At 38.1% G+C, this 23,382-nt stretch overlaps 1 protein-coding gene across 3 annotated transcripts in view; it reads right to left on the bottom strand.

The window, feature by feature from the left end:
• Positions 1-22,632, bottom strand: part of ppp6r2b (protein phosphatase 6, regulatory subunit 2b) — a 23,443-nt gene extending 811 nt beyond the window's left edge. Inside the window, exons 1-25 of one of the 3 annotated variants that reach the window (XM_043264955.1) lie at positions 22,388-22,632; positions 20,862-20,994; positions 18,861-19,126; positions 17,716-17,902; positions 17,481-17,618; positions 16,635-16,700; positions 16,421-16,533; positions 15,464-15,577; positions 15,265-15,391; positions 15,015-15,167; positions 14,240-14,431; positions 13,618-13,682; positions 13,382-13,497; positions 13,215-13,300; positions 12,447-12,544; positions 12,148-12,199; positions 11,920-12,047; positions 11,693-11,847; positions 11,453-11,615; positions 11,297-11,370; positions 10,120-10,324; positions 3,391-3,542; positions 2,791-2,884; positions 2,056-2,180; positions 1-1,959 (exon numbers count right to left, since the gene is read on the bottom strand). The exon at positions 1-1,959 is cut by the window's left edge and continues 811 nt beyond it. In XM_043264955.1, the coding sequence (XP_043120890.1) occupies positions 1,727-1,959; positions 2,056-2,180; positions 2,791-2,884; positions 3,391-3,542; positions 10,120-10,324; positions 11,297-11,370; positions 11,453-11,615; positions 11,693-11,847; positions 11,920-12,047; positions 12,148-12,199; positions 12,447-12,544; positions 13,215-13,300; positions 13,382-13,497; positions 13,618-13,682; positions 14,240-14,431; positions 15,015-15,167; positions 15,265-15,391; positions 15,464-15,577; positions 16,421-16,533; positions 16,635-16,700; positions 17,481-17,618; positions 17,716-17,902; positions 18,861-19,087 (3,063 nt within the window). In that variant the 5' untranslated portion in view covers positions 19,088-19,126; positions 20,862-20,994; positions 22,388-22,632 and the 3' untranslated portion in view covers positions 1-1,726. Of the gene's footprint in view, positions 1,960-2,055; positions 2,181-2,790; positions 2,885-3,390; positions 3,543-7,063; positions 9,867-9,940; positions 10,031-10,119; positions 10,325-11,296; positions 11,371-11,452; positions 11,616-11,692; positions 11,848-11,919; positions 12,048-12,147; positions 12,200-12,446; positions 12,545-13,214; positions 13,301-13,381; positions 13,498-13,617; positions 13,683-14,239; positions 14,432-15,014; positions 15,168-15,264; positions 15,392-15,463; positions 15,578-16,420; positions 16,534-16,634; positions 16,701-17,480; positions 17,619-17,715; positions 17,903-18,860; positions 19,127-20,861; positions 20,995-22,387 lie in introns of those variants that run through there. The other 2 variants (XM_043264953.1, XM_043264954.1) reach the window with 2 other exon arrangements.
• Between the last annotated feature and the right edge of the window lie 750 nt (positions 22,633-23,382).

The following is a 23,382-nucleotide window of genomic DNA, read 5'->3' on the forward strand; positions in this document are numbered from 1 at the left end:
AAAGCAGTATACAGTGTATAATACGGTGTACAATAGTATACTAACATACTATAATGCGTGTTTGACAAATGTAACGTCCAAAATTCAGTTTCTTCGACAAAAAAGCAATAAATACACTGACACAACACAATGGTTGTGTGTGTGTGTGTGTGTGTGTGTGTGTAAAAGGATCCAATTCCTCTTGGGAACCAGTCAGACCAGCTCTCCGCGGTGTGTATTCGTGTGTATATTTCTAATATCCTCGGGGCTGTTCATTTATGAATGCTTGGGATCGAGGAGAAACATCTGATCTCTCTCTTTATCCTCTTTCCGTCTTTCAGGAACACGCACAAACACTAAACCCATATCGACCGTATATCACGGCTACCTTCTATCGCAGTATCTTCCCAGAGGTGTTTTGTGTAAATTAATAATTGTGCTCATGTTCAAGTCGGAAAAACGATGTGTGTGAAATTGCGTTTGCGGATGATACCTAACAGTTTCCCATGAATGTAGTACCTCAGCATTTTAATTCCCTTTTTCAAATGACGTCCTAAATACGCAGAACCGGGTGTGACTTCATCCCTCATCACGTGTGTCTGTCCTTTAATAAAACGACGAAGATGCCCAATCAGGACGTTTTGATTAGCATACAAGTTTGCGCAGCGGGATTTTTGTCCAATGGGATTTCGCAATGGGCGGGGCTACAGAAAGAGGAGCCACGTGATCGATGGTTTCCACAGTCGAGACGGGTTTGGACGGAAACCTCGGGAAAACAGGTAAATATAGTTTCTTTTGTCGTATTATCGCGTCGCATCCAAACAGGACGGGACGTGGTGTTTGTGATTCGTCTAAAAATACACAGTTCAACAGTTTGGGGTCGGTAAGATTTCCGACGTCTGTGAAATAAGTGTCTTATGCCCACCACAGCTGCATTTATTTGATCGAAATATATGAAAACAGTAACTTTTTGAAATATTATTACAATTTAGTATTTGTTTTGTATTTTAAAAATGTAATTTATTCCTGATATTTTCGCAGCCATGTTACATTATCAACGTTAATAATAATATGTTTGTGGAAATTGTGATTTTTTTTTTTCAGGGCCTTTGGATGAATAGAATAAGTACATTTACTTGAAAAATCTTTTTCAACATTATAAATGTATTTACCATCACTGACTCACTTTTGATCAGTTTAATGCATGCTTGTTGAGTCATAGTAGTAATTTTATCGTGACCCCAAACTTTTGAATGACAGTGTAAAGCATTTTTCCGCCCTCCCAAATGGTGTTTTTTCTATTCATTGTGACAGACAAACACACCAAGAGGGAATGCCGGCATGATTCGCAAAGCACAGTTGAAAGCTCCCAGTGCTCCCAGATTCCTAAGAATTGCATGTCGTTGACAGGCCGTGTGGCCACTGGCCAGAAGAAAATTGCCCACGTTCACAGTTGGCACAGAAAAAACACATATAGGCGGGGTCATGCGCGATGTCCAATCAGAGCTCGGTCTGAAGTTGATTGACACATTCTAATTCTACTGGGTCAAAAGATCAAAGGGATTCTTCATGTAACAACGAAAAGGAACTGTCCTAAATAGCGCACTTGATGTGACTTACAGTCTCGTGGTCTTCACTTGCACGCGCCCATTAGGTGCCAAAGCTACAGAGCGCCCCATTTGTGAATTTTAGGACTCACAGTGCCCTTTTGTGAAGCCCTCACGTGTATATTCCCTGCGTTTGCGTGTCAGTGTGTGAGCACGGCGATGAGCTCGTCGATCGGTGCCGTCTCCGAAGGCTCCAGCAGTCTGAACATGTGGCTGAAGGTGATGAAGTGTGTGAAGAGCGTGTTGAGATGCGGGTGTATCTCCACGGCGATGGCTTCCTGGTAGTGAACGCTGAACAGGTGAGCCAGCGTGCGGAAGAGCATCGCAAAGATCTTTTGAATCAGGAACATGAATCCAGAAGGGAACGCTGAACCTAAACACACACACACACACACACACACACACATTCACTTCTGTGCGTTCAGATCATTCCCAGCTGAGCTAAATTCTGATTGTGACAACTTCATACCAGCCTTGGTGGGAAACACACGCTCATCTGTGAGTATCTCCTGAATGTAGGACAAGGCGTAGTCGATGTATATCGGAGCTGAACACTTCAGTTTCTTCCCTTGATCGTCCGTCCATTCATAAATACTGAAAAGACAAACAAATGGCAAAAAATTGCAATTGTGCCTTGCAATATTTTTCTAGATTTTAGATTTTGCTTTTTACAATAGCATTTCTGCAGCTGATGATTATTAAATGTATAACTGTATAATCACTATAATGAACTCATCACAATAATCTCTTGTATATTTACTGTAATAGTGCTGCGGCATGATTTTATTATAGTTTTACACTATTCATGGTGTTTTTGCACTCACTGCATGTGACAACAAAAATGCTATGTAATGGTTTTTTTTTATATATCTGCATTCATGTCTGTATCCATGCAAATCATTTTAAAGTAAACTACAGATAACAAGAACTACTACTACTACTAATATATATATATTAATATAATAAGTGTGTGTGTATGGAGAATATATATATATATATATGTGTGTGTGTCTTACGTTATAGTTTCATAATACAATATTGACAGAGCTACTGCTGTAAAACCGATATTGTATTATTAGCTATAATGAACTCTTGTTTAGGCAATATTTGATAAGGCGTGCCATATTTTTCTGCCCGAATTTAATCTGTGAATTAAGTTGGTCTGTTTTATCTAGCCGTAACGAAGTGTGTTTGTTCTGCTCACATGTTTCCTGAGTTCTTGGCCGGACACGTGGTCATTGAGCAACAATCAGACAGAGCGCTGAAGAAGAGGGTTGTGTGCTGGAAAAACGACACCGCTGGAAGAGATGGTAAGATGAGTTAACACACATTACACACACACACACAGAGCCTGACAAACCCGCAGACCTCCACCGAATCTGATGCATAGTGCAAACAAAAATGCCATTTAGCCGTGTTTTTTCTTTGCACATGCTATTTTTGCTGTGCCTTCATGTTTTTAATTGTAAGTGGGTGGCTCCAGGTCAGACCGGCCTTTATTTAAATGTCTGGATGTGTGAGCCAAGCCCGACACATTCCCATCATTCCTTTACGTGTTTCTGAGCATTACACATATGTTGAGAAATATTTGACAAGTTTCCGTTTAGTGTATTGTTTCAGCCCTGAGTTAGTCACTCTGATGACTTTTGAGCGTGTCATTTTTAATCACTGGGTGTTTAACTTGTTTGACTTGTGCATGTGTGTATTTAATGTATGCAATACACACACACACACACAAAATTTCCATTAATTGTAGTATGGATGTTTCTGGCAGTCGTTTTTTATATCGTGTTTGAATACTCACTGTTTGTTGCTATCCACTCCTGCTGGTCGAGGCCGTGTGGCAGGGCAGAGAGGGTCAGGAGGTCAAGATCAGTGACGCGTCTGGACAGGAAGTGATCCTTCAGGTAAGGTTTGACCTCAGCAGATGGGACTATATGTAGACTGTTGTTCTTTCTGTCAACAAACACAGCTCATGGTTACACTAAACGCTAATGCATTGTACACAGTGTGACCAGGAACGGAGGGTCGATTTAAACATTTATGAATGAAGAAAAAAAGCAATTAATTAAGGAGCCAACAGTATTTGTGGTATAAAATGCCAGCTTTATTTGACAAATACATTAAAAAGCGAGCCGGAGAGGAGGGGAATTGCATAAAATAAGTCTCATTTGATATGGCTGATATATAGCTGCAGTATGTGCCTGGCTGGCTTTGCGACGTGAAATTCTTTTGCGGTGAGCTTGCCGGCTAGTTAATTTGTGTTCAAATAGTTATGCTGCTGAGCAAATAGCGAACAGTTTGCCAACACACACAGTGTGATGTCACACAAGGACACACACGGATTTGGTTTGGGGCCTGTCGATTGCTGTATGTGTCGAAGGAGGCTGTGTTTTCCCACAGCATCGTCACGTCGTTACTGGAAAGAGTGCTGCTTTCCACTGTAGAGACGGCGCTTTTCATTTTCATTCATGCAAATGAGAAAAACCGCACACGCGCTGACCTGACGGAGTGTGTGAACGCAGAGAAAACGGACCTCTGAATGCAGCCTTGATCTAACTGATAGCGCGTGTTTGCGTGTGGCGGCCTCCACGACTGACTAAAACAGGCTGTGAGGTGCCATACGATTGAGCTAAAACACCTGGATACTTATGCGATAAGCAAATGTTGGTGCATTTTTGTATATCGCACACAGAGATGTTAAGGTGATGTAAGCATCGTCAGCTTTTAAGAACCGATGAGATTCACAGCACTCCCTGTCGCATTATCGCATGATTTCATCTGATGAGAGGTATTTTCAGCTAGATCCCTCAGGCATCACCTGCAGCGCATCTCATTACTGTAAAAAATAAATACTATTTGCAGTGGGCACTTAAGGAGATGTAATTTTTTTATTTTATAAAAAATAAATAATGTCACTTATTTATGGTCGCTTATAATATATGGGTAGTTGACATATCAATGTGTCGTGGTGTGACAGCAAAAAAAATAAAAATAAAAATCAAATCTCTAACATTGAAGATAAACCTCTCTCATGCTATTTGTAGCTCTAAGAACAGTGATACATTTTTTAGCTTTTTTTCCTACATTTTTTCAGACCATATGACAATTTATATTTTTTTTTACAATGGGAAATGTACAAAATATATTCACGGAACACAATTTTGGCATAATAAAATAATTTTTTGGCCAGTACAATTTATTTTTGGTTAGTTTTTCTTTAATTTAGATTTTATAGCTGTAGTTCTAAAGAGTAAATAACTTGCATAACTTCATGTTTGTTTAATGGGAAACTCAAAATACGAATTTGAATATTTTTATTTGTAGTATTTCCTTGATGCGAGGTTACATTCTGTCAGATAAAGGTCACTTTAGATACAGAAGTTTAAAGTGTTACCGACTGAAAGAGCCATGTATTTCCAATTAGGAAGTTAAGTTTTTGTGCAATTAGCATGATATGCAAGTGCCATGTAACTTTACACATATGAAAATGCACATGCCTACATTGGCATTACCACTTATTGTTTTAAACGGCTACTTCATGTGTAATAATAAATGCTTATGTGAAAGTGATGGTTTTAGACATTTTGTAATGTTTTTGAAAATGACCACTGCATTCATGCACGGGCTGCGGCAGGTGTGTTTACCCATAAACCCTTGTGCAGAGGGTCCATGTTTTCACACACAAATACACATGGACTTGTGGAAGTTTTCTCTGACTTTCAGCCTTTTCCCAACTGAAAGCCCAACTGAAACTACCTCTATGCTCATACACACATTCTCTCTCTCTCTCTCTCTAAAGATATGCTGGCGCTTATCTTTTCAGCAGGCATTTGACTGATGTGTGCGCTCCTTATTTTACTGCCTATTTAGTGTGTGTAGGTGCTGTATACACTCACACTTTGAACAGGCTGACATTGGTGTAGTTTGCCTTGAGAGCGCCGCCATCCTCTTCATCAGAGCTGCTGTAACTCTGACATCCACCCATATCCAGGACGCTTCTACCCATTAAAGGTCCTCGGAAACGCACACGCGACTCATTCACACGCAGCGATGCACCTGTCACGTCAACAAACAGAAACACACCGCATGTCGTCTTCATTTACATGATGTCCACCCTGGTCTCCGTCCAGCATTCCTTCTGGTTTTAAGCCGGTAAATGTGTTCGTGTTCTCTCCGCAGTTCTTTGTGCGTCCTTCACTCCGAGCTGAGTCTCTGTGTCTCTCCGGTGAAGCAGACGGACAGGTTCCACCAGTAGTGAAAAATATTTACTCTCTTACACACACACACTCAAAGTCACGCCCACTTCCCCAAGCTGCCCCGCCTCCTTTCACCAGAGGCCCCGCCCTCTCGTGCCTCCAGGGAGCTTTCGCTTTCAGTGCACTTCACACAGGATTGCTGGCATTCCAAGTCGTGGAATTTTTGTTTCATTCCTTTGGTTTCATGTTCTTCATGACATAAGGCAAATCATCAGGTATGGGGAACGCAAACTTGAATTTGGAAATGCATTTAAATTTCCACAAATTGTATTGCATCAGATACACACATAATAACTTCTCCCAATTATTTGACAGGAACTAACAATAAACAATACTTTTACATTATTAAAAACGGATTAATTTCAAAATGTACTTGTATGTGTTAGTTAATACACTCCGAACCATGAACTATTAATGCTCATTGTTAATTTTGACTAATGCATTAGTATACAGTGTTACAGATGCATATTCATTTTGCTATATGATAATATTTGTTATTTTGCAATGCATAATTTCTGTGAAACGCTGACCTACTTTTTAAAATGTCATTAATAAACTTAAGGTAATATAATGGTTGAGATCTGAGATCACATTCATATATTTTTATTAAAATTTTATCTTTAATTTTTAGTTTTTTGTCTTACATTGTACATTAGTTCATTGGCATTAAATTATAATAACATTTTTCACTTGTATTTAATGTAAAGCACTTTTTTTGAATTTTAATTTTCATGCATAGGCTGTACGCACCTTCGGGTAATAATTTACATTAAATTCATAACAAGATTAACCGCATTAGTTGATGAACCAACAATGAAAAATATTTTTAAAGCATTTATTAATCTTAGTTAATAAACTTTATCATTTACTTGTTGGTAAACTAATCAAGTTGTACCTGCTAACATTATTTAACAGAAATGTTAACAATTACCTAACAACGAACAGTTAACGGCCATGAACATCAACATATGCATGGCTCATTAGTAATGTTTACCTAATTATATTGTAATTTTGACACTTCAAGGGAACAAAATTGCTTAAATGCAGAATGCATTTGTCGGCAATCCTCATGAAAAGTGCTTTCTAGATGAACTATACCTTGTAAAATTACCTTATACCTATGTTTAGTATTAACTAGTTAATTATTGTTAGTATACAGTGGTAGTTTATTCATTTGGAAAGAAAAGGGTGTTTTGGCTTAACACATGGACACACAAACCCATTTGAAATATTTATTTGTTTGATATCTGATTTTAAAGCCTAACTCTTGACGACAGATAACAGGTACAGTATTGCATTTTACCAAAAAAGAAAGAAAAAAAATAAACCACCAGCATCAGTATACATTAAAAAGGCATTTGACTAAATGACAACAGACCTGTGTTCCAGTTTCACACCATGGACAGATGCTCAAGGCAGAACGTAACACAAAACATTGTACCAGTACATTACGTACAGTATGCATTTGTGTGTTTTTTTTTGGGTACATGAATACACGCAAGAGCAGGAAAGAAAATAACCCGACGACGGAAAGGTGGATTTCACAAGTATGGTGGTGCGGCGGAAGAAATGATATGAAACCAACCGAAAGAATGTGAGAATTAATTGCGACGTGATATCAGCACAATTCTTACATCACAGTTTTGATAAAAACTCAGTTCCCTTCTTGCAAATGCATCTGCAAACGACAAATCATTATCAGCAGCGCGACTCGTTCAGGTCGACTAAACATGAGGGGAAATGCCTGCACTCGATCACACAGAAAAAGCGCTTAATACAGACCTGTATGCAGCGGAAGACGAGATAAAGAGGGGGTTAGCGTCTTACCTTTTATTTCTAGTAAAGACCTCACTGCTATTGGCAGTATTGAAGTGCTGAATTATATTTTTGAATCGCAAATATGAAGTAACGAAGAGAAAAAAAACCCCTGCTATCCATCAACGGGAATATTAAAGAAAATATTTGGCAAAAAAATAAAATAAAAATATTAATAAGAAAATAAAAAATAAATATGAATTACATTCAAGCACAGAGCCTGGTGCCGATCGGTGCACGTGTCTCTCCGGTCTCGCGCTTTTAGTCTCGTGACGCAAGCGCGCTCGCAGTCACCTGCGACTTCAACGACACGACAAACTTGTAAACTCAAAAACAGACCAAACACCGACCGAGGGCTCTCGTTGCCGTGCCGCCACTAACATCCCGCTGCATTTGGTATCAAAATCAAGTTTTTAAAAGTGCAAAAACCAACCGAAATCACGCCGAGTCTTCGCCATTCGCGCGCGCTCGCTCGCGTGCACGTTTCAAAGCTACATTGCTAACACAAAAAAGAAAACAAACCCGACGAATCATTCGTGTTATTATTGCTATCGTTCTAGATTCAAACGGACACCGCAGTGTTCTAGTGTTTCGCTAGTAATTAGTCATAAAAATATAATATTAAAGTGTACATATCGTAAAGAATACGCATCGGCGATTATTACTAAGACCTGACAGAGATATAGGAAGATGTGATTAAAGATAGATGTGCACGTGGTGAACACTGATGTGTCCTTCTGATATTTCAAGGCACGCGCGCCCTCGGTTCTTCTTTTTGCGCACAGACTCACGACGTTCACCTGAGTTCGTTCTGATACCAACCACAAAGATAAACGTGTTACAAGGGATAGTTCACAATTTAAACAGTCATCATTTACTCTCAACGTGCCTTTTTCCTTCATGAAAGGAGACGTTAGTCCAAACACATTTAAATGAGCAGAGATGAAGATGAACGGATCTGATATAAAACACAACGAGTAAGATTTTTTGTTGGTGTTTTGACCTTTCAGGATGCAGCAAGTCTATACAAACGGAGGGAACGTTTTTCATTTCAATATTTCTGTCCATTTTTTTTTTGTCATCATAATATTCTAAATGTTCTATTTACCATCTGCTTACATTCTGCGAAAAAGAGCAGCGTGAACATTCTATTAAACATCTCCTTTTGTGTTCTATAGTAGAAAGTCGTTCTTGTTTGTAACGTGACGATGAGTACATTTAAAATTTTAGGTGAACTATCCCTTGCATGTGAAGCTTGTTTCTGCTACAGATTAAAATAAAATAAATTGTGAAATAAATTCTCGCATTTTTAACTTTTTCTCCACACAGAAGCGCTCACGATTAGAAACTCAGAATTGCAACATGGGTTTCTATGTTGCAATTTTTTTCCTCAGCGTTCTTTCTCACAATTCTGAGGAAAAAGTTAAAATTGTGCAATTATCTCCCCCCGCCCCTCCTCCTGTGGTGGATACAAGCTTCAGTACTTTAATATAAAAACAGCCTTCAACAAAACAGAAATATTGAGACCTGCTCCGAATTATTTTTGCTCGTATATGGGTGTTTTGTGAATGACGGACGGAGCTGGAAACGTGCGGAAACAAAAGTGCAAACAAATCAGTACTGAAATCAAATCAGTACCGGGCCCAAGGGCTACAGCAAACAGAGATATCGAATAGATACACACACACACACACACACACACACACACACACTACACACAGATTTGATCTCTTGCCTGTTCTAAGTGGAAAACACTGGTTCAGAAACGTAAAAATAACACTATAAATCACACCTGTAGATGTACCAAGCCTATTTACGCATACATGAGAATTCACCTGTGGATGTGCATTAAATTCTAGCTCCACAACACTCAACAAAAAACACACACGCGCACACACACACACGCACAGACTGTAGTGGGGCCGCTCTCACAGGGTTCAAAGGTCAGTGTTCCCAACAGTGAAGATGTCTTCATTAGGGAAGACATAGATCAACTAGAGTAAACGCTTATGCTCAAACCAAAAAGACCCACGTAACTATAGGGCAGACCGATGGAAACGGCAGATGCCAGAAGGAGAGGAAACGTGTCTGAAAACAAACAGGAAGCCACGGCCTTTAACATCCGATGGGTAGAGTAACAGCCGTCATGGGGATGGAGGCGAGCGGCAGGTGCTGTTACATCGGCCCGTTACTACTGGAGTCGCCTCTGTAGAACAAGACAGAGCTATATTTAGACACTTGAAGTCCATGTCCAGTAATTCCCAGGAGAAACACACTCACTTCTGCTCCTTGGGTGACTGAGTACCAGTGATGGTTCCTGTTGCCATGACATCTGTTGCCACGCCACCTGTTGCTCTGGCATTAGTGTCACTGAAAGTGACAGCGGAAGTAACATCACCGTTTATATAAAGCTTTCCGAGACGTCAGCAAATGTAATAATGTGTATTAGCGTGTTTTACCTGATGAAGACTGCCTTCTCATTTTTTGCGTCTACACTGAGTTTAACGCCGTCCCTGGCATTGGCTGTGGCGACGCTCTCTGTGATGATGTTGGTCCGGTCCTCCTCTTCCTCGCTGTCTGACCCACTGGAGCTGCTGTCAGACGCCACCAGCGGAGCCTTCCTCGCCCCACACACACTCCACACACACGCTGACGAGCCTTTAACTTACACAAGACACGTGAGCTGATGTTAAGATAGCATTTCAAAAGAGCATTTAAAACGAATAACAATTAAAAGAACTGAAAAGTACCTCATAAGTACCTCACACACACACAAGGTAAATACTAATAATAACAATAATTAGTATAATTACTTATACTACTACTACTCCTATTACTAATAATAATAATAATAATAATAATAATAATAATAATAACAACAAAAACCTTTATAGGCATCTTGCATAGAACATTTATGTTGCTATGGCTTATAGTATTTACAGTGAGAAAATGTATTAATTCACTTATTAATACAATTTTATGAGATTAAACTCATAAATTGACTTATTTTGCATTTGTTTTATAAATATATTAAATTCACACATTACATATTTTATACAAAAAAATGCTAAAAAAAATGCTAAAAATGTGATATTTAATATTACTTATACTAAAATCAGTGACAATAATAATTAACATTTTGCATTCTTGCATAAGAAATTAAGACTACAGACACTTAAATGGGAAAATTAATCAAACTGACACTACATAAATTATTACATTACATTATTAACATTAGTAGTATTAATAATAATATTTCAAAATTCAAATGAAATAAACATAAAATTATACAAATAGTAAATAATGCATTACTACTGCTAACAAAAATACACTTCAAGTACAAAAGTACTATAATTCCCTAGCAATAAATATATTTACTATTATTTTTATTGATTATTACTATTAGCAACACCAAACTTTTAAAAGCATCTTGCATAGAAATTAATATTCATATGAAGAACAACAATTAGAGAGATCAAATAATTAATTACATTAAAATATTGTATAATTCTATTTATTATTTTAATAAAAAAAATGTAAGCAAAAATGAAAGATACTCACATATTTAAGCCAAGATATTTATGTGTTGTGCAATAGTATGAAGAGGAATTAAAAAAAACCCAAAAAACGACTTACTTTCTTCATTTTGGCTGGGTTTGTTTGGATTTTCCGAGTCCACGGGCGAACTGCATCTGGGTCCTGCATCTGAACTGCAGAACACGAGAGCGTTTAGCAAAGTGCGCGAATGACTTGAATACACAATAATCGAGTCAAACACAGTCCCTCCCTCACCAGCAGAAGGGCTGGAAGTCTGTGAAGGTGGCCCATCCCTTCTCCTCCGTCTCGCTGAGCTGAGTGGTAGAGCTCCCCCACACGCTGGAGCCCGTATCCATGGCGATACTCGCGAAATCCCGACAGCTAAAGTCATCTTCAAAACTCGCAATCCAGCCAGGACCTGTTGGGTGATAATCATCTTCCCGGTCAGTTGTTATATTGCTGTCTAGATCTAGACTGTGTGAGCTGCGTACGTACTTTGCAGATCGCTGGACTGCTTGTCCATTTCCTGGTTCTTGGCGTTTTCTTGAGATTGTTTGGTCTCCGGAAACCACTCCATGTCGGGTGACCCCAGACGTCTGCGAGGGCCGCCGTCCGCCTCGCTCTTCTGGGCGTTTGTCACCAGTCCGAACCTAACAAAAGACGAACAGCAGTCAGAGCTATAGCCGTTTTGTGTGTCGGCGTGTGCGTGTGTTTTTATGAACCTGCTTCTGGCTTTCACTTGTGTTGCATAGTTGATTTCTTTATCCTCCCAAATATCTTCCTCTTCCTCGGCGTCATCAAATGGCCGGATTCGCTCCTTCGTGCGAGTCTCGAAGATGGCAGAGCTCGCCTGAAAGATGAGGAAAAAAACGGGAAGGGTTAGCAAGAGGAAGCTAAAAGCGTGCAAATAAGAGGAAAACAAACACAAAAAGTGGCACAATAATACACACCCCCTCATCCACTAGGTTAAATTTGATCTCTGTGATTCGATCAAATGTGGCGCTGTAAATAAATAGACACATTAAATCAATTTAAACCAGTATTAATAAACATAATTATTAAATTAAATGAATTACTGGGCACCATAAACACACACACACACCATAATTATACATATAAATATAAACTTCTATTTTGTATTCAGTTAATCGTGATTAACCGTTTGCCAGCGCTAATATTTGTGTATACATATTTTAATAATGAATAATTATTTAACTACTGATTACAGTAAAGTCTAAATCTGAATCACCTGATGCTGCCGTCATGGTCTCCGAATTCATCATCATTCAGTCCAAACTGATCAACAAAGTTCGCCGTCATCTGCTGGATCTGATAATCTGAGAACACCTGTGTTAAGAGCAAGGTACTTGTTAAAGGCAGGGTTCGAATTATGGGAGGGTGGCATCCTCCAGTGCAAAAAAAAAAAAAAAAAAAAAAAAACATCCCCCCCCCCTTTACAATCCCCTTTGGATTATTAATTTTGTCTTCAAATCGTCTAGTTATTATGAATAACAAATAAAATAACGGCAATTGGCCAATCAGAACTCGGTACTGTAGCAAGCGTGCACTCAAAGCAAATCTTTGAACCATTTTTGCTTGATTAATGCACTTAGAATGCCCTTATAATTCCAGCAATTAAACCAAAATGTATAAATGTATGGGTTTTTGCATATTTATGTACTTTTCAGAATATCTGCACATGTGCACTAGCACCAATTATACAATAGTGCAGAGAAATTCAGATGTACTCATGTTCGGATGAACTCATTCCCTGCATCTCAATGTGTGTACTATCCCCCTAACCTTCCCTAAAACAGTATTTTTTTTAATAATGCATTTTTTATCATGCTAAATAAAAACCTTTTTGAAAATGAGACAAATTTTGCAATCAGCGTGTAAAGTTAGCCACAAGACCCCCTGGAATTTGTTTAGAATTAAACCACTGATCAAAGGTGATACTGTAATTTTTTTTTTATGCAAAAATGCTTCCTCCGATTGTCCTGGTATGAAATCTCACCAAGTCTGCTGTGTTCTTCTTGTTAGTTTCGGTTAGCGTTTCATTCACAAACTGCTCCCAATGTGCTTTATAGTCCTCTGGTAGCTCTGTCATACACAAACATACCAAATATTTTCAGATAATAAATGTGTATAAGAAGGATAAAATGTAGTGCGTGAGTCAGCTACCTTTTATTAGCTCTGCGATTTGGGTCTGTTCCTGTTCTCTCTCTGCATTCTGCACCACTATGTTGGCAATCCTGGTCAGATGACCCATATAACCTTTTCTCATGCCTCCAGCTTCCCTATAACATACACACGGACAGATGGTTTTATTACTATACATGTAATATAATATACAAACACTCAATCAGCATATTGACGTATCGGCACCTTAGCTCATGCATATTTAAATTTGTCCTTACTGTATTTTGTCATTTTCCTCCCAAGCATCCAAAATCCTCTGAACCAGCCTGCAGTCCTTCAGCAGCTGCACACACACATCCATATTACAATCACAAACACATATTTCACAAGATTTTCATTTCTGACAATTAATGCCATTATCAGAACAAATGGAATAATAGAAGTGAAACTCCAAGTAAAAAATGTACTGTAAAATCTGAAAAATATAAATATACTTTTTTTTTTTTTTTTTTTTTTTTTTAAAATCACACACATATACAGTAATTTTTTCTATCTATCTATCTATCTATCTATCTATATATCTATCTATCTATCTATCTATCTATCTATCTATATATATATATATATATATATATATATAATGTTTATTATATATATATATATATATATATATATATATATATATGAATGTTTATTTATATATACATACACACTTTATGTAAAAAAAAAAAAAAAAAAAAAAAAAAAAAAAAAAAAAAAAACTTTTAAATGTCATTTGACAGCACTAATACACACACACACACACACACACACACACACAATTTATTTATTTATTTTTTGGACATTATGCTTTACTATATATACTATTTTACTATATTAATAATTGAGGGTCATACTTACATGCTTTATCACGTCGCAGCGTGTGAACATGTCAGATTTGTCTGAGTTTTGTGTATCTTGTGTTTCCAGCTGAATCTGATCTGGACTGTCGTGTGTTTTTCCATTCAGTGTCGTCTGGTTAAGGATGGCAGAGACGCAGTGCTCTACTTGGATGTGTAGGAAATTATTCCAGGAGAATTTAAAAAACAAATCCTATAGAGAAAGAGTAAAAAAGAAGTCTCTTCTGCTGACCAAGCCTGTTATAATACGACCAAAAATACAGTCATTTGTAAATAAAAATAAACATTGAAACTATTTTTATTCCTGTGATGCAAAGCTGAATTTTCAGCATCGTTACTCCAGTGCTGATTTGCTGTTACGGAAACATTTATCATAAGTGTGAAAACAATTGTGCTGATTATTCTTTGAAAACATGTGACTTTTTTTTGTCTCGTCCGATAAATAGAAAGTTCATTAAAACACCATTTATTTGAAATATAAATGATTTGTAACTTTGGTAACAACTATCTTTACTGTCACTTTGATTAAAGAGTTCGTACTGAATAAAATTATCTATTCAACAACAAAAAAATAAATCTAACTTTAGAACAGTAGTGTAATTTAAATATATTAATGAATAAAATAATTTCTTACGACACAAAAATGAAACTAATAACATTATCTTGAAAATACCATGCGAAGAGTCTTAATATGCAGAAAGATTAAAATGAATTAATAGGACCTAAGAAAGAAAACATTTAATTTATTGGTTGACTAGACTAAGAATGACTAATACCAGCAGCAGGTTGATCATGTTCAGTTGGCAGAGCTCGAGGTGGATTCTGGGAGCTCTGGTGTACAGAAGAGCAGCCATCAGTCTGGCTGCATGCAGTCGAGCGTTGCCAAACGGCTCCTCCAAAACGCCCATCGTGGTCAACATCACACATTTCTGCGCACAGAGAGCCGAAACGTCCTCAGTGTGACATCCTTCAGTGATTTAGCTTATTTTTTTAAGACTTGCGATAAAACTGCGGGAACGGACCGACCTTGGGTGGGTTTAACAGAAGGTGTTGGAAGTTCTTTAGATGTGGCTGGATGCCCATTAGAATGCTGTTGTTTACAGTGTAAGACTTTTCCGATCCCTGAGAGCATGGGTCAATCACCTGCTCAACACTGTTACGCACAAGCACACACTTTAGCTACAATGAAAGCGAGATGAATTATGCCTGTGTTTTTGTTACTCACCCTGGTCTACGAGTTTCCAACAGTGCGAGTAAAACTTGAGTTCCGTTAACAATGCACACTTCACTCTTTTCCCCTTCAAACATGTTCTTCAATAGGGCCTCAACGTTCTGCTGTCTGAAACACACACACACACACACACACACATAACAGCTAGATTTATCCTTACATCCTTACAGTGAATGGGTGCCGTCAGAATGAGAGTCCAAACAGCTGGTAAAACATCACAATACACAAGTAATCCACACGACTCATGTTCAATCTGCATGTAGGCACTTTAAACCTTCACTTCTGGTGTCCTCTATCTATAATATTGATTTTTGGATTGAAAATGTGGACTTTTCTTAATCAGGAGGGGAAAATGTTTTTATCAGCTGCTTGGACTCAATGCAATCAGCAAAGGATTCAATGGTGAGCAAGTAATGCTACATTTCTCCAAATCCGTTCTAATAAAACCTCCACTTCAGTTCATCATTTTTTGGTTTTAAAGGAAAAATCTACATGCAGGCACTTTTAACTTCAAACCTTCACTTGTGGGTAAAAGACAAGTCCACTATCCATCATTTATTTGGACTTTTCATGAAACAAGCAGAGTTTACGAGCATAAACAGTCCAAAACATACGTTGGTGAGTTGTGTGTAGATTACTAACTTTTTTTAATCAGCTGCTCGGACCCATTCTCTGCATTCTGACCCATTCTCTGCAAAGGATCAAATGGTGAGCGAGCAATGTTACGTTTCTCCAAATCTGGTCGAATGAAACTAACTCATCTACATCTTGGAAGGCCTGAGGGCGAGCACGGTTTCAGATCATTTGCATTGTTAGGTGAACGGTCCCTGAACTATTCCTAGATAAAGTCTGGCCCACTTTGCTGCCGATTCAGACGGAAAACTGCTCGCTCAGACAGCAAGACCCCGTCTAGCTGACACAGCAAAAGTCACAAAAGTGGCACACACTCACAGCTCCAGTGTTGTTAGCAGAGGGTCGGTATCTGACGTCTCCTGAAGCAGACTGGCCTGATCTCTGCTCAGACGGATGATATCACAAAGCGCCTGAGATGCGTTCGACTGCGTCTGTGAACACACAAGCGCATTTATGAATATAGGTCGTTCATATTTATTGAGATATATATGTTTTTGTTGCATGAGGACGTTGTGAAACTGCAGTGACTGACCTCACTGTCGCTGTGAGGATGTATCAGCTCAATTAGTCTCTGGATCAGCCTCTCTTCGTTCAGCCACTGAAAACATCAAAACACATCCCAGTGGTTGATTATTACTCCGTAGATTTTTTCCTTTCATTAAAGTTACATTGGAATTGTTTTAGAAACTTTTCACTATGCATCCATTTAATGATTTCTGTGTACCGATTTTATAGTTTTCCACCATTCAACTCTTTAAATATAAATTTAGAATATATATATAAATATATTTCAAATATGATGTTCAACAAAGTAACTATGTCAAACAATGTACACTACCATAAAAATAAACATAAACATTTTTTTTTAAATAAATGCTATTCTTTTGAACTTTCTGTTCATGAAGGAATTCTGAAAAAAATCAAATGTATCATGGTTTCCACAAAAATATGAAGCACGACAATATTGTAGAATGATTTTTCTAAAGGATCGTGTAACACCGTAGACTGGTCTAATGATGCTAAAAGTTCAGGAATAATTTACATTGCAATTTTTTCTATTATAATCCAATTTCACAGTATTACAGTTTTACTGTATTTTCCAGTCAAATAAATGCAGGTAAGCATAAAAGGCTTCTTTTAAAAGCTTACATTTTAAACGTATATAATAAAGTGTATAACAAAGAATTATTTGTCTATTTAGGATGTATAAAACGTAATTAAAATAGCCTACGTAATGCCTAAAATTGCATTTCCAATGCTGTGATTTCCACCACAGTATGCTGTTGCACACACATCTTCTGTACGTTTATTTTTTGCAGAGCCAAAGTGTCCACTATAAAAACACCTATAAATGAATCAGCAGGTTGCGTGCACTCACGGCAAGCACTTCATGTCTGAGACAGACGGGCTCCACGCTGCTAATGAGACGCAGCACCATATCCATCATAGCCGACGTGTCCAAGTGTTTCAACACCTGCCCTAAGAAATCCTCCTTGCTCTTTAGGAAGCCAATCACCTGTTAAATGATGCAAATTAGCAAATAGCTGAATGAAAAATTAGCAGGAAAACGGATTTTTCACACACACGCAAAAAAAAGAGAGACGTTTGCGCACCTGCTCTGTCTTGCGGGTGATGAGGTTGCCAAAGGCCTTGCTAAAGAAGGAAGCCAGTAGAGGATTCAGTGCTGACTTCTGCTCTAGGAAACTATAGAGTTTGTTCATCAGAGACTCGTCTCCACCAACTTTATCGTTGATGGGTGACACGTCGCATGTTAACAACTCACATGCTACATTAGCATACCTGCAAAAGAGACAGAAAGACAATATATGACAAGAGATATATATATATATATATATATATATATATATATATATATATATATATATATATAATTCAGTATACAATGCAAATTTAATGGCAGCACATGAAAGTGAGTGTTATCCATTGACAGAGTTGTCCTTAAATCTGTGAATGGACAAAATAGAGTTAACACTACTTTTTATAATCTAAATTTGAAATCTAATTTAATCTCAATATAGTATGATAATCTCAATACGGCCAAATATCATTGTTTAATGAACAAATTATGATTGTTTAACAAGCCTGTCTATTGACTCACAGAGGGTCAAACCAGTATTGTTATCGTTAATTAACTATTATTAATTGATTCCAATAATTGAAATAAAGCTTAAATAAAATAAAACAAATACAACTGAAACTTGCACAATTTATTTAATAGTTAGTAGTATTTATATATAGTAGAAGTATAGAAGTATATAGTATAAAAGTGAACTAGCTATAACTGAAATAAAATAAAAAATTTTTTTAAATAATAAAAACAAAAACTAATAAAACGAAAAAAGCATAACTGGTCAGAATTTAAATTATAAAATAATACAATAATAAGAATAAAAATACTGGATCAATTATTCAAACTAGCTAATACGTTTAAATTAAACACAAAAGCAATCTATAGATAAATATTTTAGACATCTGTTATATTAAAATGGTGAAACGCCATCTGATTAATCATTTTAAAAAGGCCAAGCATCTGTGAAAGTAATCAACCTGCTACATAATCTATAATTTGTCAAATACCATTTGATCAGCCAGTCCAATCTTAAACTGGCCAAATATTGGTCAATTCAGCAGATTGACCGATATTTTTTCCCCATCCAAAACAAGCCATCCAATCATTTTAGAGCTGCTTAGAATTATTTAAAAGTTGCTCAAAAAAGTGATCCGTCTGGTCACTCACTTGTAACGCAGTTTCTCCTCCCGGTCAGCAGGGGGCTCGTGCGTGATGAGGCTGAGGAGCTCCAGCATGCTGCTGTCCCGAGTGAGGAAGAGGAGGAGGCGCTGATTCTGGGCCTTGCACTCCTGCAGCACATCTTCTTCATCCAGCAGCTCCTGTAGGGTCACGTCCTCCTTCTCCAAGAGCTTCTCAATCTGAGAGGAGTTGTGCAGGTCAAACTTCCAGAACATGACTGCAGCTTACAGACGAACTAGAGAGAGAGAGAAAGACTGAGACAGAAAGAGAAAGAGAGAGAGAGAGAGAGAGAGTGTTACTCAAGCATATCAGAAAAACTAAGCAAGCTGATGTTTCACAGGTTTGCCAGTCACCAACTGAAATCAATACGCTTTTTGTTCGACAAAAAACGTCGATAGAAAACGCATAATGCACCAGAAGAGATCAATGCATAAATAATGCACAGAAAAATGAGCACCTACAGCATAAATAAAACATTCAGAGCAGCACATACGGCAACTATTAAACATTAGCGAGTCGGCTGTAATTAAACTCTTGATGAGCGGCTTGGTAATCAATTGCATCGGTCAATTAAAGACATTTAGCTGATCTGATTTCATTTGCCTTCAGGTCTGACTGTCCCTGGACTTGTATACCACACCAAGCGTTACATAAGATACGATTAAAAAAATATAATACTATAGCTGATCGCCATAATGATACTGCTGGGATGCATCATGAACAAACATGTCTTAGTCATAGTATTGTCTAATTTCATGAAACAGAATGAAAACACTCCTAACATTTTGCATAAGTGTATATATATATATATATATATATATATATATATATATATATGTGTGTGTGTATGTGTGTTTAGCTACAAAATAAGTATTTAAAATGCATAATTAACTTAAAAACTTCAAATACTCCATTCAGTGTCAAATATGCTAACTGTACATAAAAGCCGTTTTGTGTTTTTTTGTTTGTATTGTGACGGGAGGAGCCAGCGACAGACACAGTGGGCGTATATATATAGAGGCTTTTCTTTATTAACAAAATAAATAATACAAAATAAAGTGTCCAGGGAAAAGTGTCCAAATAAATATATCTGGTGTCCTATATATCCGGTAACGTGCAGGTTTAGGCCGTGTTCCAGGGGAAGGGTCCAGGTATAGTCCGGCGGTCGCCGCGCTCTCCTTTTCTGGTCCGGGGCGCGAGGGGCGCGGCTTCTTCCGCGGCATCTCCGTCTATATTTGCTCCGGGCGGCAGAGTGGGATGAGCTGTGTGCTCACAGCCTGGACTACGGGGGTCCCACGACGCACTTCTCGGACGGCGGGGTGAGGTCCATCGCGCACCCTTCCTGGACCCACGAGGACACCAGCGTGCATGCACGGGGGAAGAGACAGGTCTCTCGAGGAGAGGCGCGTTCGGTATTTAACGGCGACAAAGGCTAACTCACTTCAGGTGTGCCTCGTCAACGCCGCCAGACCTGAACAATACCGCGCCTCTTCAAACACACCCACTCCCGTCGGGAGCCTGGTGAAGGGCGGCGAATAAAGGACGGGGTGATGGTGACAATAAAGAGGAGGGGCAGCCGACTCGTCACAGTATTTTTTAACTAAATCTGTAATTTTCAGTTGCTTTTTGGTGTAGTAAAACATCCCACGTAACATGGGGTCATGTTTGCACTTTCTCACCACTAGCCAGGATTCAAACCATAAAAATTAGGATTAGGTTTAGAAATAACATCTTCAGAGCCGTTCGTACGGTTGAAAATCAGACTAAGACAGAAATAAAAAATAGTTCTTAATAACAAAAACATCACATTTTATGAGAAAGCCTGAAACAGCCACTATTTTTGGAATTAGCATCATAAAACTAGAAATGAATAAGCATTGGATTTCATTCACCAAATATGACGGTGTCATGTGTAAAATACTTAAGTAATGATGATAGTGCTGGTGCTGTTTATTATTCACCCATAGAGAATGTTAAGCAGTAAATTACCTTCGGTCGGATGGTGTGTGTCCTTAGTTGGGCTGCAGAGACCAGTTTACACACATTGGTTTACTAGACTGAGTGGTCAGTGGTCATATAACCCATCCATCCGCAAGCCTGCCTCACATTACAACACATGCACCTGAAGGGACAAAGACAGTCATCAAGACATGACTAAGACCAGAGAAACGAGCAGTCCATCACACGAGAGCTGAGGAAAGCGTGCCACGCACACTTCAATTAAACCACATCACCGTTCTGTAATATGACTAACAGTCGGGCTGAATAAGCTCTTTTAGACACACATGAAGGTGTTCACACACACACACACACACACACACACGGGCAATGTTCCTTTTTAGTCTTTTAATGGGATTAATCAGCGGATATGAGGTCAGCTGCCAGACTAAACTACATCTAACAGTGTCACAGACCATTACTGCACCAAATCTATTACAACACACACACACACACATAAATACGCTCTTAAAATTACACTCTTAAAAAAACAAATACTCACTTAAAGACTGAGCACACACTCAGAACTGAGCATCACTATAAGCAATTATAGAATTTATTGAAATCTCCATTGTTTTTATTGCTATTAGGTTTTTTTTACATGGATAGATAGATAGATCGATAGATCGATAGATAGATAGTTAGATAGATAGTTAGATAGATAGATAGAGCAACATACTGACAGAATGATAGAACTAAATGAATACAGAACTGGAATATAAATGCTGATATCTGAATTTATGCATTTATCTAATCTGAAATTAGGTTTTTAACATTATTAACACCAGTGAGCAAATACTGAAGAACTGAAATCACGTGTGTTTGCTGTAATGCTGCAGAGATCAACATGTGTGTATGTGTGTGTGTGTGTGTGTGTGTGTGTGATCAAATCATATAGTCCACGCCTCACACACACTTCACGCCCACACTGACGAGTGTGACGGGACCTACAGGCTTTCGATGGCAATCTGAAGTTCGTACAATGTTCTCATTCCCAACGAATTACGCACGAAACGTTTTAACGGCAAAGAGGCGAAATCCAAGCCCTCGTTCAAGACCAATGTCAGACAAGAAACACAGCGGCCTCGCTCAATGTCACCGTCCGCGATCCACCAATCGGAACGCAGAGGCGAGACTCGACAAACCAATCAGAACGCTGGGAATTTGCATGCCAGATTACTGGATGTGGCAAAGCGTTATAAATGCCTCCACTGCCAAAAGCCTTCAAATCGTATCAAGCTTGTTTGCATAAACGAAAGCAAACATACTCCGGGACCCAAATAGCACGTCGAGGCAATATTACGACGTACAAACAGTAAATGACAGTAAATGAGCATACACTTCAAGGTGAAAGGCATTTGTGTTTAACATAATCGTGGTATATTTAATTTGCTCCCGTGTCACGTGAGCCCATATGCATTCTGCTGTGTTCATCTGAGGCGACCGAACTGAACATATACGCACCGAAACAGCGATGGATAGCATTACTGTGAACAAATAAACTGCTGTGAACTTACCAGTGACACTTGGGGATGCCAGATAAACAGCAATCTATGAGAAGAGCCGCTCTGTAGGCTGTCAGAGGGGAAATGTGACGTTTAATTGGCGATGCATCGTCCTGCATCCACAGACCCCCGATATCCTCCCTCCTCCAGCAGCCCCGCTTCAGCACTGGCCCCTTCAGCGCTTTAAACTGTGAGCAGAAAAAGATTTTGACATTATTTCTCAAGTCAAAATGGCCGACCAGGAGACGCGGACGCGCGTGCTATGCGTGTGAACGCGCCTGGGTTCAATTTAGTTTTATGGGTAAACGGAAGCGCTGCATATCATTCCTTATTATACAGTATAAAATTACTAGATCCTCCACTATGTTTATTAACGATAAATAAAAACACATAAAAGAAGCATATCTGTCACAACTGTTATGAATATCAGTATATTACCATTATAATATATCCGTAGGCTAGTAATGTGTTATGCATTTATTATAGCTTGTTTTTGAGAGTTTAACCTTTACTCAGTTTACTCAAGTCATGCTTTTTACATAGATGCTAATAAATGCATGTAAACGCAAAAATAAACATTTAATAAATAATAATAATAATTATATATACACACACTTATACACACAGACACACACATAAAAGAACAATTTAAAGGCTTTTAAACATAACAGTTATCAAAACTTATTTTTGTGTTTCAGTTTGATTTTTATGTACAATAATGTATGTTTTTCAGCTTTCTACTTATTAACTTCCTGACAATGTTATACATTTACAGCCATGTTTATTAATGTGTTGCAAACAAATAAATGACATGCAGAATTTACCTAATTTTTCTTTTGCAAGTCTTTGCACACACATTAAGTAAAATGTAAGTATGTTATCAAGTAACAGCTTAACTACGTTAAGTAAAATTAGCAAAGGAAATAAGTCAATTCAATGTGGCCGGTTAGAGTTTGATGAGTAATTTCGACTTAATTATTTTAAGTTTACCACGCAATACTTTAGTA

This window comes from Puntigrus tetrazona, chromosome 18 (assembly GCF_018831695.1).
Source record: "Puntigrus tetrazona isolate hp1 chromosome 18, ASM1883169v1, whole genome shotgun sequence".
NCBI lineage: Eukaryota > Metazoa > Chordata > Actinopteri > Cypriniformes > Cyprinidae > Puntigrus > Puntigrus tetrazona.